Here is a 15,388-nt window from a genome sequence, read left to right as displayed (position 1 = left end):
TGTGTGTGTGTGTGTGTGTGTGTGTGTGTGTGTGTGTGTGTGTTTGTGTGTTTGTGTGTGTGTGTGTGTGTGTGTGTGTGTGTGTGTGTGTGTGTGTGTGTGTGTGTGTGTGTGTGTGTGTGTGTGTGTGTGTGTGTGTGTGTTTGGGGGCGGTCACTGATAAAGCGCTGATAGTGTCCATCCATGGCAGATGATGTACAGCCTGCTGTCTCTCCAGGCAGATTGGATTTTCAGGCCCGCTGATTTGCTGAGAGATGGAGCCTGGACCTCCTTCAAACACACACACACACACACAGACACACACACATATATATATATACAGAAACCCACACACACTCACCTGTTCAATCTAGGTGCACAAAGTAAGCACATAAAAGCCCAGATACACACAGACACAAACACAAGCGAGTACACAATATGAAATGACTCATGTATGTACACACATACACATTCAGCATTCAGACAAAAACACACACACACACATACACACAAACACACATTTATACATTATTCTCCTGCCAAAGCCTTTAAAGGCGACCATGTGGAAATTGATCTCCATTTCTAAAGAGCACAGATTCATTGTTACAACCTTCTCTGTCTCTCTCTCTCTCTCACACACACACACACACACACACACACACACACACACACACACACACACACACACACACACACACACACACACACACACACACACACACACACAGAGGCTGCCACTTTGTTCCCAGATGGCCCACTGACATACAGTCCAAGCATCTTCAGTCTTACCTGTCGACAATCAGCTGTGATTTTTTTTCATTTGTCTCTGCTATTTAGATAATGGGGGGCCACAACAAAAGCTTGTGTGTGTGTGTGTTTGTGTGTGTGTGTGTGTGTGTGTGTGTGTGTGTGTGTGTGTGTGTGTGTGTGTGTGTGCAGGCGCATGTGTTTATGGTACTACAGCGACACAAAGGACAGAGGGAAATGAAAGGCCTCTTTCAGTTGAACAAGAATCACTTTTTTCATCATCAACATTAATTCAGCTGCTTTGAGCTTTGTGTATTTTTGTATAAACATTGAAGTGCTCTTGCTTCTGTTCTGTCTTAATTATTAGAAAGCTTGAATTCTATTCATCTACCTTCTGTTTGAAAATTCAAGCTGCCCTTCATTCAATGTATTTATTTATTTATTTTTTAAAGTTTTGTTGGATGTTTGAGCTTCACTGTGCAGAATGATGCGTTTCAGGTGAACGTTTCTCTGCGTTCACTGTAAATCTCACTTTAAGTTTTGTACCTATTAGCATGATTTGTGACAGCACACTGAGTTTGGTTGTGACCCAGATCTGATCTTGCGTTCAGCAGGTTTGTTAATAGGTAGAAAGAAGGAGTAGATGTAATTTTAAGGAAATGAACATAATAATTTAACTTTTTTTGTGTAATAACCATATTAGTCACAAATTGTTATTCAAAGCTGAGTTTTTTTTTATTTACCTATCTTATGTCTGGAAGGAGTCTTTAAGGGGTACAAGACTTTACTTTTGATTTACAAATTAATTAAAAATGTTTTTTTTTTAAACAAGCATGAATTCAATTCAAAGTCTTATTACGGTTGGATGATTTTGGTTTATAGGGTCTGAAATAGCTTTTAGGAGCATATTCATGATATTTAAAAACATTATTGTTTAGTGTTTTGGTATTTAATAGGTTTACTTTAATTTGGTAGTAAGTAAAATATTTAGAAGTGGGTTTTCTGTATGGGTTAAATTACATTACAGCTACTCCTAATATTAAATCTTAAAAGGATCTTAAGTTTTCATTCATGGTGTAAAGGTATGGGTTCACCCCAAATTTGGGATTTATTAATGGATTAATGAATATAATAGTTTTTTAATGGATGATCTACATATTGTTAAGGGTTTTTAAGGGGTTAAAATAACTGAAATGTACCAAATAGCATGAAAGCCCCCTTAAGTCCCCTTAAGGTATAAAGGAATGGTGTAAATGGTCTAAAAGAATACTGTAAAAATGATACTAACAAAATGACAAAATCCAAATTTGTTAGAAAAAAGGTCAAATCTAGACATGAAGTGTGTCTGCCAACATGAAAATGATTGACATCAACTGTCCTAGCAGTTCAGAGCACAGGGAGAGCAGCATGTTGTGTACTATAACCCTGTCCCTGATGGTGAGGGAGCCCCTGATATCATAAACAACCCCACCCCCCCCACCCCCAGCCCCAGCCCCCGAACCTGGTCACATGATGTTATGACTTTTTTTCTGGATTCCTACACAACACACAACAACAACAACAACAACAACCGGATTTACTAGAATCTGCTTATCTGACGTTCTTAGCAGACTCACAGAGAAAAACACAATTTGGGATTAACTGATCTCTTTTTCCTAATTCCTCATGTAAAACGCTTCTGTTATGATTACAGTAATAATGCAGATGATTTCATTTTAAACCAAATTCTGTTTAGTAAAACATAGCTTTGCATTCATTCCCAATTTACTAAATTGTTCAATTCAGATGGAGACGGAAAAGAAGCTCAAGCGTTATGATTGGATGCTGTGTGCCTGCTCAGCTTTTATCTAGCAGGCAGCATTGGAGGTTTTGGTGGCAATGGTATGATGGAGTGAATTCTGATTGGTGAAGATGATGTGCTATTCCTGCCCATCCTGAAATGACCCTCAACCTTGACGTATTTACTAGTGCTTACACACAGAAAAAACTAATACCTACACATTAGTGCCCTAAGAGGTCATAATACATTTTATGTGTGAACTCTATAACACGAGAATGTTTTGTTAAATGAAAAAATAACCCAAAGGGTTGGTTGGGGGAGACGGATGGACAAAACAGAGAGGAAATGATGTTTTCATACATATCCACATACCAGATGTCTGTGATATGCAGTGTTGTTTCCCAACTCAAAGGAAAACAAAGAAGAAGAGCTTTTACCTTTACCATGCAGGTTCACTGTGGGCAAAGATCTTTACAGAAACAACCCAGAAATCCTGTGTGTATGCACCTCATTTTTAAAATCTGATGGCGTACTGTGGATGGAGTTTGTCCTCAGCAGAGAAATGACAGCTTTGGTCATGAACTCTAAACACGTCCCATGTTTGCATTTTCCTGACAGGTGACCTTTTGTTGTATGCTTGGTGTGAATGTGTGTGAATAACTGCATCCTTCTCTAACTAGAAAAGGTGGAGGCCTTTTGCTCAGTCCTTTGAGTCATTTGTTTTTTGCTCATTTGTTATTTGACTTTTCTTTAAAGGACTTTCTAGGATTCTTGGTTGGCTTGTGGCGTTGAGTTTTCTGGGTTGCGGTTTGTTCTGCGTAATCCTTGTGTGTTCCTTGCACCTGTGTTCATGTGCTCCCCTTCACACCTGCATCAGGTTCATTAGCCCTGCATTGCCCTCAGAGTTTTTCCCCAGACTTCACACCTGTCATGTATCAGTATCGTCAGCCCTGCCCTGTCACCAGTGTTCTCCCAGCCTGCACTTGTGTCTTGTCACCTGTTCCTCCAGTCCCTCGTTTGTTCTGTTTTCTGTTCAGTCTTTGTTGGATCCTTTGTCTCGGTTGGTCTAGTTTTGTTTTTGGCTGGAAATAAAGACTGTTTCCATCAGCCCTGCACATGGGTCCACTGTTCTTCTTGTCACGACTCTCCAACTCCACTTATCTTTATGACCCTCACTTGTGACATCCTGATGATGATTTGGGGCACCTGAGACACAATTTCATGAGTTCATTGCTTGGCAACAAGGGCAAAAAGTAGTCAGTGTTTTTTAAGAGTTTGAATCCAGAGAGCTTCTTTCTTTTGACTTCAACACGGCCTGCTTGAGGTTGTCTTGGGGCCTTCTCCCATCAGCTGTGACGGTTGTCACTAGGATTTAACAATTTGGTGATCCCAAGTGGCAGCAGCACACAACTGTGAATTATTCAGAGGTTTAAGGATTTACTTTAAGCTGGAGTACCTACAGATTATGTAAATTGTTGCTGAACATTGCAAGCTCATTTCCAAATCTATCAGGGTCAGGTAGGGAAGAAGAAAGCGGTCACTATTGCTATTCAGTGGAAAACACTCCAAGATCAGCCACATGTGGTCACTTCAGTTGCATTTGTTATTAAATCTGCATTTAACCAACACACTTGGTTGTGTAGCTGTCTCTCTTTTCTCTTTTAAAGTTAATTCTTTGAGAAAACTCTTTTTAAAAGTTTCTCCATCATTAGGATTAGTTAACGTTGTTCTAGAAGTCACATTATACTCCAAGAGTTGAGCTGTTTATTATTATAGACCTTCATTACAAAGGGTGTCTCAAAGGACTGTCTGGATGATAAAAATCGTGTTCACACACCTCCAGGCAGGCCATCGTCTCACTTCTGTCCCAGTTAAAGCCCAGTTACTGTCACTACTCTGTCCCATTTTCTGTGTCAGCCCTCCAATCAGTCCCCACTCTCCACTGTGGAGGAACAACCCTGATGCATAAGCCATCAAAACAAACAGAAAGTATATGTGGGTTTATAAAATAGGCTTGAGCTTATTTGGACGTGTTTACCTGACAGAACTGAGACAACAGCAGAAGAAGCTTCCTTTGCTAAATGATTTATGAATAGCCAGAAATAACTAGTGCAAAGGTAAGTGCTTCTACGTGAGGCAGCTGCCAGAAAAGGAGACAAAGTGAATTCAGAGGGGCAGACAGAGGTAGACTTGTAGTTTTCGGTACTTTTAGTAGTTTATATACTGTGTAGACCAGAGTCTACAACAAATGGCTTTGTGAGGCTGTACTATATGCAGACATAACAATATGCCAACAGAGCTAATGTGCTGATACTTGGCAGGTAATGTTCAGCATTTTCACCACCTTAGTTTGGCCTGTATGATTACATTTGCTAATTTTCCCTTAACAGAAAAGTACAATGAAGGTCATTAGACAAGTATCAGACAAATAAAAATGATTAGATGAAAAGTGAAAAGTAAGTATTACAATTCATCCTGAGGGCGAATGTGGGCATCAGATTTCATAGCAAGCCATCCAATATATTTCACAGAAAAACAGAGTGGACCTCAGTGGCATTCAAGAAAAAATCACCAAATTCAGTAGGCTTGGTCTTCTGGGCACCATGAATGTTCTTAGAAATGTTCATGGCATTGCATCCAATAATTGTTGAAATACTTCAGTCTGAACCACAGTGGTGAACAGACCAACTGAGAGAGCAACCTTGCCATCCACATTCTTAGCATGGCTAAAATCCTACTAATGCTGTAGAACTTGGTCCATGCTGACATCATGCCCACTCTGTCTGAGTTTCAGAGCATAAAGAAGAATTAACACCCTGTTCAGAGGCCAGTGGCTGAGCTATTGCAGGAAAATAAATCTAAAAAGCATAAGCCAGATGTTCTGGTTGAGTGTGATGGTCTTTAGTGGAAAGAAAATCTAATCCAACATCAGTATACACTTAATATATTAAAGATGAGCAGAAAACAACATTTTATGTGTAACTTTATTTAAAATACGACATAAAATTTGACAAAAAATTAACATGGTGGAAAAAAAATAGCCAAATATGCAGATTTGTACGCCTTAATATGGTGGTTAACTACAAATTGGATCCAACCTCTCAAGATGATTACAATGTAATTCATCTCATAAGCCACTTTTTCTATAAGTCTGAGTTGATTAAAATGAAAAAAAGGATAAAAACCAATGAGTGAAAAACAAAGACAACAACAGCATTAAGGCATCTTCTCGTACAATGTGTTTTTTCTATCCGCTGCAGTAAAAATAAAACTCTCCATGCTGAGATCTGGCGGGGGATTTGTTCACTGCTAAGATGTGGGATGGAACGATCGACTGCTGTGAGCTGACATTTTCCCTTAAAAACTGATTATATAACTGCAGTCGTGTGTCCCTTGCTGAAATTCATTCGCCAAATCACCAGCTTCTGTTTTCTCAGCAGTTTGTTCGGAAACGTAGAACCTTTGACAAAGAAGCTACTTGTCTTGATGAAGGGCCCAGTTTTGATTGATGACGCAGTGTAACATAATAATATAGAGTTTGGTTGGATGACAAATATCTAAATGAATGTTTTTCCATCAACAAGTCAACGCTGTTTTCATCCATTACTGAACAGATTCAACATGAATGCAAACAGGATCTCTTACAACTTCAAATGTGTTTGTATTGCACATGTACTTGCAAGAATGAGGTCAACCCTTTCCAATCCAAATACATAATCCACTCCTGGTCAGATCAAGATATTTTAGATTAATAGAAAATCTTGTCTTAGAAAACCAACATCTTGTTTATCCTGAAAGTCTCCACTAGACATGAGTGAAGGGAATATGTAGCAACATACATGATTTTTGTGGTTTATATTGAATATCAAGACATTGTTTTTTTACCATTTGTTTCCTCCTTGGTTTAGAATCCCTTTTTGAAAATGTACAACTCTGTGGAATCAACTAAATTTGAAGGAATTTAATTTAAAACATCAGCAACTTATTTCTTTTCACAGTTTTTAATAAAATAATGCATAATTGTACATTTTTATCATCACCAACATCAGTTTTGTTTAGCTTACACACAAGCAGACATGATTCAGTTTTAGATTTGTTTGATCATTTGTTTTGAGTGTTGGTGAACAGCTTCGACAAAGGCGCCGACGTTCTCCGGGTCCATGTCAGGGTAAAGGCCGTGACCCAGGTTGGCGATGTAGCCCCTGGTTCCGAATCCCTCCACCATCTTCTTCACGATTTCTGAAATGCGCTCCTGGAGGAAGAAAGTGGACAGAAATCAATCAATTGATACTAAAACTTTAGAAACGGAGTTAGAGGATGAGCACTTATGAATTTTGGTTAAAGAATTGTAAACTTTCATACTGTGTATTTTAATGGTACTGTGTCAAAATGAGTTATGCCACTTCAAATATACATATGGTATAATGGGATTAGAATGGCAATCGCAGCATGTATGCAGGATGCTGAAAATAGCAGTAGTAGAAGAAGAATTTTGAGAAAAGTAAAGAGATTGACCGATGGATCATACACAGAAAAACAAAATACACATAGAAAAGTAGAGAAAAATAGATTGTAAGCCTTAGCCAAAGTGGGAGGGGTGGTTACCTTTGGAGCATAGAGAGCACATGGGTCCATGTTTCCCTGCAGGCTAACCTTCCCTCCTGTGCGCTCCCTGAATACACACACACACACACACACACACACACACACACACACACACACACACACACACACACACACACACACACACACACACACAAACACACAAACACACAGAGTAATCCTTTAACCAACCAGTTAAGTATTTAATGAGCAGACCAGGAAACAAAATGTTTGTTGACTTAAATCCAGCACAGAGTGACAAACCGGGGACGAGGGAGAGGTCAGTAATGGTTAACCTGCTCCTCAAGGAGAACAGAACAGTATGCTCTGTGATTACGCCTCCGTCCCCGACATGCATTCAGTTCAACTTCGCTTCAAGCCCTTTTCTTTTTTCGCTGCCTGACAATGATGCTGGAGTTTCAAGAGGCTACAGCTTTTCTATTCATTTTGACATTCCAGAGACGTAATGCTTCAAATCTCTCAAACTAAAACAGGAAGAGCCAGCTTTGGTTGAAATTTGACAAATTTCTGCATTTTTAAAACAGACTTTAGTGCAGAAAAGTAGTAACAGAAGTAATTTGGGCCATGTTGACAACTAAGAAACAAGAAAACCTTTTATGTAATATTGGGAAGATATCAGTAGTAAAGTCAACATAGCTCTGTGTGTGTGTATGTGTTACCTTGCTGATCGTGGGTCAATAGTCCAGTCAAGTCCGACCACCTCATAATTAGACTGAGACAGATCCTCTAGAGCGTAGTGAGCATCCTTTGCAAACACAATCTAGAACACACATACACAGAAATCAAAGTTAACAGATTTTTGAGGGAACTTTTGCACAGAGCAGCACGATCCATCTTTGGTGAAACACTGCCACCTACTGGTGATAAAGTGGAACAGTGATTTACGTCAGACTGGATGAATCTCTAATGATCCCTCCTGGGGAAACCGAACTGTTGAAGCAACAGAGTGACGACAAGAATAGAACACAGTATAGAAACTAATATAGCAGGTCATTATAACGAGAGAATAAACTGAATAATACAACAGATATATAAATAAATCACCTCGTTTGCAGATTGGACGCTGATGCAACTGTACATTATTAGAGGTGACGAAACGTGAAAATGTGAACATGTACTACAGTCTTAGTGTGTGTGTGTGTGTGTGTGTGTGTGTGTGTGTGTTGTGGGCACATATATGAATGCTGTCTCTCACCATGGGGACGTCCTGTCCTTTCTCTTTGAGTGTATCTTTGACACGGCGAGCGATGTCTCGAAGGTAAGGCAGAGAGAAGTCTTTAAACTCCGCTGGACCCAAAATGCCAGCGTGGGACTCAAACACCTGCAGAGCCTGGACACAAGACACACACACACAAACACACACGTTTTACTCCTTGTGACAATAATGAACAACTAATCTTAAAACGCTTTAACTTTTTAATATATTGTTGAATAATTACAACCTGTTTAACCCAATAAGAGGAAAACAATTATACTTTGCTGTCAACTCACATCTAAATCATTATTCAAAGAACAGAAGGAGAACACGTCTATGTGATTCACTTTGAGTGTTAACATGCACTGTGCATGCTGAGTGAATGATGAAAAGCTTTTTTTCCCCTTTAATGTTTTAATTAAGGTGAGTGTGTGTGCACATTTAAAACACTTCATTGTCATTGTATGCAATACAACAAAAATGTAGTGTGAATAAAATGATTAAAACATTTATACAATAACATAGTTGTATACATTTATATTTTAGATGTATTTGGTGTATAGACACATTAACGTATATTTTTATATTTGTTTTATGTCACTTTTTGTGTTCTTGTATAAAAACAGAGAACTAATAAATATATTCAATAAATCATGTCAGAAGCACTGTTCACCTTTAAATAATAATCACTCATTTGTCACATTCCTCTGCAGGAAGGTCAGAGGTCAGGCAGAATATCTACCACCAGGGATCTGCATCCCGGTCAACAGTGAAGGACAGACTCTCTGCTGCCCCAAATACTGAAACAACTGCAGTAAAAAAGACAATGTACTATGCTCGTATGACATTGACCAGACTTTGTGTAATAAGCCAGTTTTGGGCTCTCAAGCTGTTCTCAAATTATTTTGGGAGGGGGGGGACAAAAATGAAGAATGCTGCCTCAAACGTATTTTGTGCTGATACTGAGAAGCAGGTCTGTTTCCATAAGGAGTGAGTGCTGCAGTTGCTTCCATCAGCAGATCGTATTTATGTCCAACTCTGAAATACTCTGCACTGAGTCTCTCAGGTATGACTGATACATCTGCCAGGATTTCATCAATTGTCTAAAAAAGCATATTATGACAGGTCAGATTACAAAAAAAGCACATGTTCAGCTCTTCCTGTAGTGAATTATAGCATCTGTTCACACAGCATAAAAAGCATCGCATTTTAACTGTGAGCCCACTGTTGGCTCATCATCTGGTTACAACCTTGATAATGAGGTGTGATGTGTCAGCTGTCTGAAGTGATAGAGCAATGTAATCAATGAATCAAAGTATATCAGTGTTGGTGCAAAAAAAGAAAACCTTGCTAATTTTTACAATTTGGGAACAGTGAATGCGGCTAAGTCAGCCAGGAGGGAATCTAAGAAGAAAAAGTACCCCCCCCCCTGCTTAGAAATTGGAACAGGAAGCAAAAATCTGGTCTGACTCCACTGCACTGAGTTCAAGTTTAAAAGTGCAGGAAACTCTAAATAAAGTGTTTATTCATATTTAAAACATAAAGTAACTGCAGTGTTGAAGGCAATGTGTTCTGACCTGTGCTCCAGCTGCCACCTGTCCCACCAGATACTCCACTATCACATCCGTCAGCATCTTCAGCAGCATGTGGCTGGCCTCGGGGTGCCGGTACAGCCAACGCTTCGCCTTAGAGTGGGTGTTCGAGCCTCCGCCTTCTATCATGTAGGACATCAGTGTCCACTGTGAAAGGACACAGCAAAAACTGATTACAAACTACTAAGAATTATCCTTTCAGATTCAAAGATGCAAAGAATTGAGGTCATTGTAGTTTGTACTTTGGCAGCTAACTGTTTCAATACATCTAAACGTGTCTGTCATCTCTCACCGGAGCTCCAGTGAATCCTATGAGCGGCACTTTGCCTTCGATCTTGTGTCTGGTCAGCGTGATGGCTTTGAAAACGTAGCCCAGCTCCTTGCCCACGTCCACTTTCACCCGTAGGCGCTGCAGGTCTTCCGGCTCTTTCAGGGGCTCCGGGAACGTTGGACCTTTACCTGGTACCATCTGGACATCCATACCCAGTGCCTGAAGGGAGGGAGATGAACACAAAGATGGATAAAGATCAATAAGAGATTTGACACAGATGGAAAAACATCTTTCGAAACTGAGTATTACATTAATGACTTTTTTTTAACAACAGATGAGCAAATCTACCAAACCCATCAAGATATTAGTAATAATTAAATACAGATTTTCATATCGGTGATTTTTGCATCAAGTATCACATAACGTATCTGTCCAGTAAAACGACTTTAAAGGTGCGTGAATCACTTTTTGTCCACTAGGGGGCAGAAAAAAACATCACACCAAGACCAGTTAATAAAAACAATATTTGCTGTATTTTGTGCATACAATCACCATAGCAACATGTCCACAGATAGAAGTTGGACAGTGCTGTGTGTACAACTGATATAATGAAACACAAATAAGACAAAACTGCTAATAAACAAGATATTACTACAACTTTCACATTGTTGATACACGGGGCGAAGCATCTTGGATTTTGAGGTTGGAGCCGGCTGATGTTCATCTGACTTTCCGAGTCGGAAATCTGACTTCAGAGGGCATTCTAATTGAAATTTCCAACTAGGAACTCAGAAATTCCCACTGGAATGCACCATTACACCTGGTATTAAAATGCTGTATTTGAATAGGTTATCTACATTAGGAAAATACACGTGAACAAAGGAGTAAATACTCTCTGAACATGCTGGGATCAGATCTACCTGACCACATTTGGAGATGTCCAGGCTTTGAATTGAATTGAATATTATCCTAACAGCATGACGGTATTCATAAGAAAAAAAAAGAATTTGAAAAATCAGCTAGCTCTACCTCTTCCTGTTTGTTTAAGGCAGCTTTACAAAAGCTACAATCAGCTATAACAAATGTACAAAAAGATGTAGAAGCGAATGACGTCTGTTCCTGGCTTTGCCTCCCTTGACCTGCAATGATAGCGTGTCTATTTGCATACTGAGATCCGATCACACTGCGGCCCAATTGAGATAAGGCGAACACATTTTCACATTAGGTGTGGATCGGATATCATTACCCTGATAATGTATCCAGATACAGATCACATATTGATATCAGGTGTAAATGGGGCCTTAATCTCTGTGCTGTAAAAATAATACATCAAGCTAAAAGGAGGCTAAAATGCTCTACAGACAAACTCCTTTTTAAAGTCAATGTTATTACTGACTACTATATTACCCCACTTACATATACCCCAATGTTATCACAGATAATAAGCGTGATGAACATGTTAAACAATGAGCCTGGTTCTATTGTTCTTACCTGTGGGACGACTAGGATGTCAGAGAAGATGATGGCAGCATCAAATGGATAACGTCTAAGAGGCTGAAAGGGGATAAGAAAGGAGTACATTTAAAACTAAAAGCTAAAAACAAAGACACAACAGGGAATAACACACATGAAATGTGTTTGTGGCTTGTCATTTGTTGGTGTGTAGAATTTTGTGGCATCTACTGGAACGGACAGAAATGGAATAAAAGATTTTAATTAGTGTATACTTACCTAAATAAATAAAAAAAGAATTGTTGTGCTCTTGTTACCGTAGAATGAGCCCTTTATATCTACATAGGGAGTGGGTGTTCTTCCACATCTTGCACTGCCATGTTTCTATGGTAGCACAGAATGGACAACCCAAAAACAGAGGGACTTTTGCTTTTTTTCGTATCATGGCCACTGTGGGTTCTCCTGTATCAGGCATGTCCAAACTATTGTATAAAGGGTCATGTGACTGCAGATTTTTGTTCCAACCAATCAAGACCACACATGATTTGACCAATCAACTGTCTGAAGACTGAGATCAGTTGATTAAATGAGTCAAGGCTGGAGTGCTCCTGCTTGGTTAGAATGAAAACCTGAAGGCACATGAACCTTTATGGAATAGTTTGGACATCCCTGTATATGCTTGGAAGGGGAGCTGGAGGGGCAGATTGTATTTAGTTGGTTGCAATCTGCAACCTCACCACTAGATGCCACTAAATCCTACACACTGCACCTTTAATTATTAATACAAACATCGAAACTAAGGAAAAGCATAATAGGTCCACTTTTAAAAATAATACTTTACCTGCAAAGTGAGCTCGCAGCAGGCCTCTGGTGACCGACATGTGTCAAAGAAGTCCTTCCCTGCTCTGAACTCCCGAAACTCTGTAGATTAGATTCAACAAAGCATGAGGAGATAGTGCCTCTGATCAGTTATTGAGCTATCTGTTCGACTCTGAAACTGCACTGTTTAGAGATATTTGAAGTTAAAAGACAAACAAAAAAGATTATTCAAAGAAAGCTTTTGAAATTGGTGTGGTTGAGCAAAAAAAAATTATTGCAGGAACAAAGAGAGAGAAATGCTGATGACAGTACCTGGCAGGTATCTTCCAGCCTGTCTCATGCACCAGACTGGGACATGTTCCGTTTCTTCTCCTCGCGCCGCTCGCAGGAATGTGTCATTCTGCAGCTGAGGAAAATCCTTGGGGCTGGAAGGAAAAACGGACAAATACATTTAACCCTGTTTTATGTTGGTCATTAAGAAATGCTGCATCAAACAGAAATTTACAAAAGCTGTGTGTGGTTCTAGGCCTGTCACAATAATTCTGTTACTGACTTATCGTACAATAACGTAATTATCAACATCATCATGTCTATGTATGGACTTATTATATGATACATGGACCATGATCTTTTCTTTTACGTCAATAGCACCCACTCTCCAATCACACCCCCCACCCCCCTTGCATTATGCTATTATATTATCATTATATCAGCAGTATAAAATGATCTTCAAATGACAATAATATATCACGATTATTTTTAAGACAATATATCGTCCAACAAAAGTAGTTATCGTGACAGGCCTATAGGGTTCAGTGGGAGTATACAGGGTTATGTCGACTTCACTTGTTCACATTCATTTCAATACACTTTTATAGTGTAGAGCTTCCAAATTTCAAACTCAGCTCGGGATTGGGTTCAAATGCCATCTATCAAACCATGACCCTGGGGTCTGCAGTATCTCAGCACAGTTCTATTATCTAAAAACCAGACGTCCACCTCCCAAGCAATATTACGCACTGAGCTGAGGAGGTGGACTGACTGATTATGAGAGATAATACTACTGTGCTCTCTTATCACCTGCCAGCAGCAGAAATAACGGTTGAATGAAAGGATGTATCAGCGTCATACATCAAAAGCGGACTGACAGTCATTACTTATGTAAATCTAACTAGGTTAAGTTAGTTGGATTATTATAAAGTGTTGTCCACTGCAACCTCCAAACAAACCAATTATGTTAACTTTACTCCAACTTTAATTCAGTTGACTTTGGGGAGTTAAGGTGTATATATCCATCAGTCAAAATATTTTATACACAATTCATAATATATTATATATGAGTAGAGTGGCTGAAAACATTGTGACGCACTCATCCACTTCACCAAACTCAGTTGACAATATGTCAAATTTATTGTTGCAATAATACAGGTTTTCTCCTTAAAAGGCGCACTTAACCAAAATTATATGATGATATTTTAAAATGAACAAAGTACTCCAAGTGCATCATTGACATGCCGAATTTTACTAGATTATCCAATTTATTCGTAAAAGCCAGTAATTCATGTTGAAAGCGGATCACACCTCAACACAGACCAATAGAAGAGTAAAACTAATGTTTTCTAAAGGGAGTTCTCCACATGGCGGACAAGCGCGCGTATCACGGTTAATACGCATTAATGACCGCACATTGTTACTATTTTAGTGAGAATATGATAATGAACGGTGAACATGATGCTACATTGAATTCATGGTGTGTAACACGCTGTTTTCATAAGAATGACAGGCTAGTTTCATAACCTCACTATGTGTTCACAGCAAGCAGCTAAAACACTGTCATTACTTTCTCTGTATAAAGGCTGAAAACATCTACTTACAGGATTAATTCGTTCTTGCTCATGTCGGCGGGCTGAGGATGTCTGTGTCTCTCCACTGTCTCTCTCTAAGGATGTCTGTCGCAACCTGCAGACCCTCAACTGTCATTTACACCCCCAACAACTCTATCAATTACAAGACCAAAGGCGCGGCCATGTTGGAAGATCACGTGATAGCGTCAGGAAACGAGTAATGGCTTCAAAATAAAACAATACACAATACGAATTTCTGTAACTGGTCATTCTGCGTTTTTATTTTGAAAGGACTTGGAGCATTGTGTTTTTTTAAGCAAAATTTCACATAAGATTTGTATTGAAAGAAAGAGTATTGTCTCCTGTTTTGTATATAAAAATAATATTTCATGTAACATATGTCACATCACAATTTCATATCCACAAAGCCAGGACATTAAAAACAGTTCCAATTATTTTTGGTTGATATAAAATATTATTTTGAGTTTTTATATTGTATAAAAGATTAGAACAGTATTTCTGTAATCAAAGTCTACTCAGACATCTGTCACTTATGCTTTTATTTATTTATTTATTAGTTTTCTTTCTTTCTATGTAAACTATTCTGTTATCTTTTATATTAATGTTTTTATTTTATGAACTGGAATGATTGGTTACTTGTATATTCTGTTGAACAAAGAAAACAAACAATACAACTTTGTTTATCTTTCTGTCTGTCCATCTTTTTCACTCTTTATATATTTGTTTGTTTTTCTGTCTTTCTATGTTTGTTTGTTTGTTTGTTTGTCTGTTTGCTTTTTTATTTTATATGTGAAGATCCAAGAATTGAACCTTTAAGCGTGTGAAGATACATTCATTAGCTCTCTCAGGTCACTGCTACTGAGTGTCAATGCAATGAGACAAACTGGACTCACAATCACACATGACTCACTTGTTGTGGTCATTCAACACAGACTAAAATTTATTGCATGTATTGTTGGTCCATTCAGCATTTACACATTCACATGACAAATCAATAAGCTATATTTACACAGCATCAAACCAGAGCAATTCGATTCAGACTGCACAACTGATTATTAAAGACCA

The 15,388-nt window shown here is 38.7% G+C and overlaps 1 protein-coding gene across 1 annotated transcript; it reads right to left on the bottom strand.

Annotated features, from left to right (window-relative positions):
• Positions 1–5,473: 5,473 nt before the first annotated feature.
• On the bottom strand, positions 5,474–14,477 carry urod (uroporphyrinogen decarboxylase). Its single transcript, XM_062428860.1, has 10 exons — positions 14,333–14,477; positions 12,771–12,883; positions 12,481–12,560; positions 11,679–11,741; positions 10,209–10,406; positions 9,902–10,063; positions 8,325–8,459; positions 7,789–7,889; positions 7,112–7,178; positions 5,474–6,758 (listed from the first exon to the last, which is right to left on the bottom strand). Exons 1-10 carry the CDS (start codon positions 14,353–14,355, stop codon positions 6,594–6,596), a joined length of 1,107 nt encoding a protein of 368 aa, XP_062284844.1. The 5' UTR covers positions 14,356–14,477; the 3' UTR covers positions 5,474–6,593.
• Positions 14,478–15,388: the final 911 nt, after the last annotated feature.

The sequence above is a fragment of the Scomber scombrus genome, chromosome 11 (assembly GCF_963691925.1).
Source record: "Scomber scombrus chromosome 11, fScoSco1.1, whole genome shotgun sequence".
NCBI classification, from domain to species: Eukaryota; Metazoa; Chordata; class Actinopteri; order Scombriformes; family Scombridae; genus Scomber; species Scomber scombrus.
Note: the sequence above shows the minus strand (reverse complement) of the source record. Positions and strands in the feature narration are given on the sequence as shown.

Bases quoted from the DNA above. Each gene is read 5' to 3' on its own strand.
- urod (XM_062428860.1), bottom strand. From the start codon at position 14,355: ATGAGCAAGAACGAATTAATCCT. The intron at 12,561-12,770 runs GTACTGTCATCA...TCTAATCTACAG, and splicing joins GGCTGGAAGATACCTGCCAG to AGTTTCGGGAGTTCAGAGCA. The intron at 7,179-7,788 runs GTAACACATACA...GTGTGTATTCAG, and splicing joins ATTGACCCACGATCAGCAAG to GGAGCGCACAGGAGGGAAGG.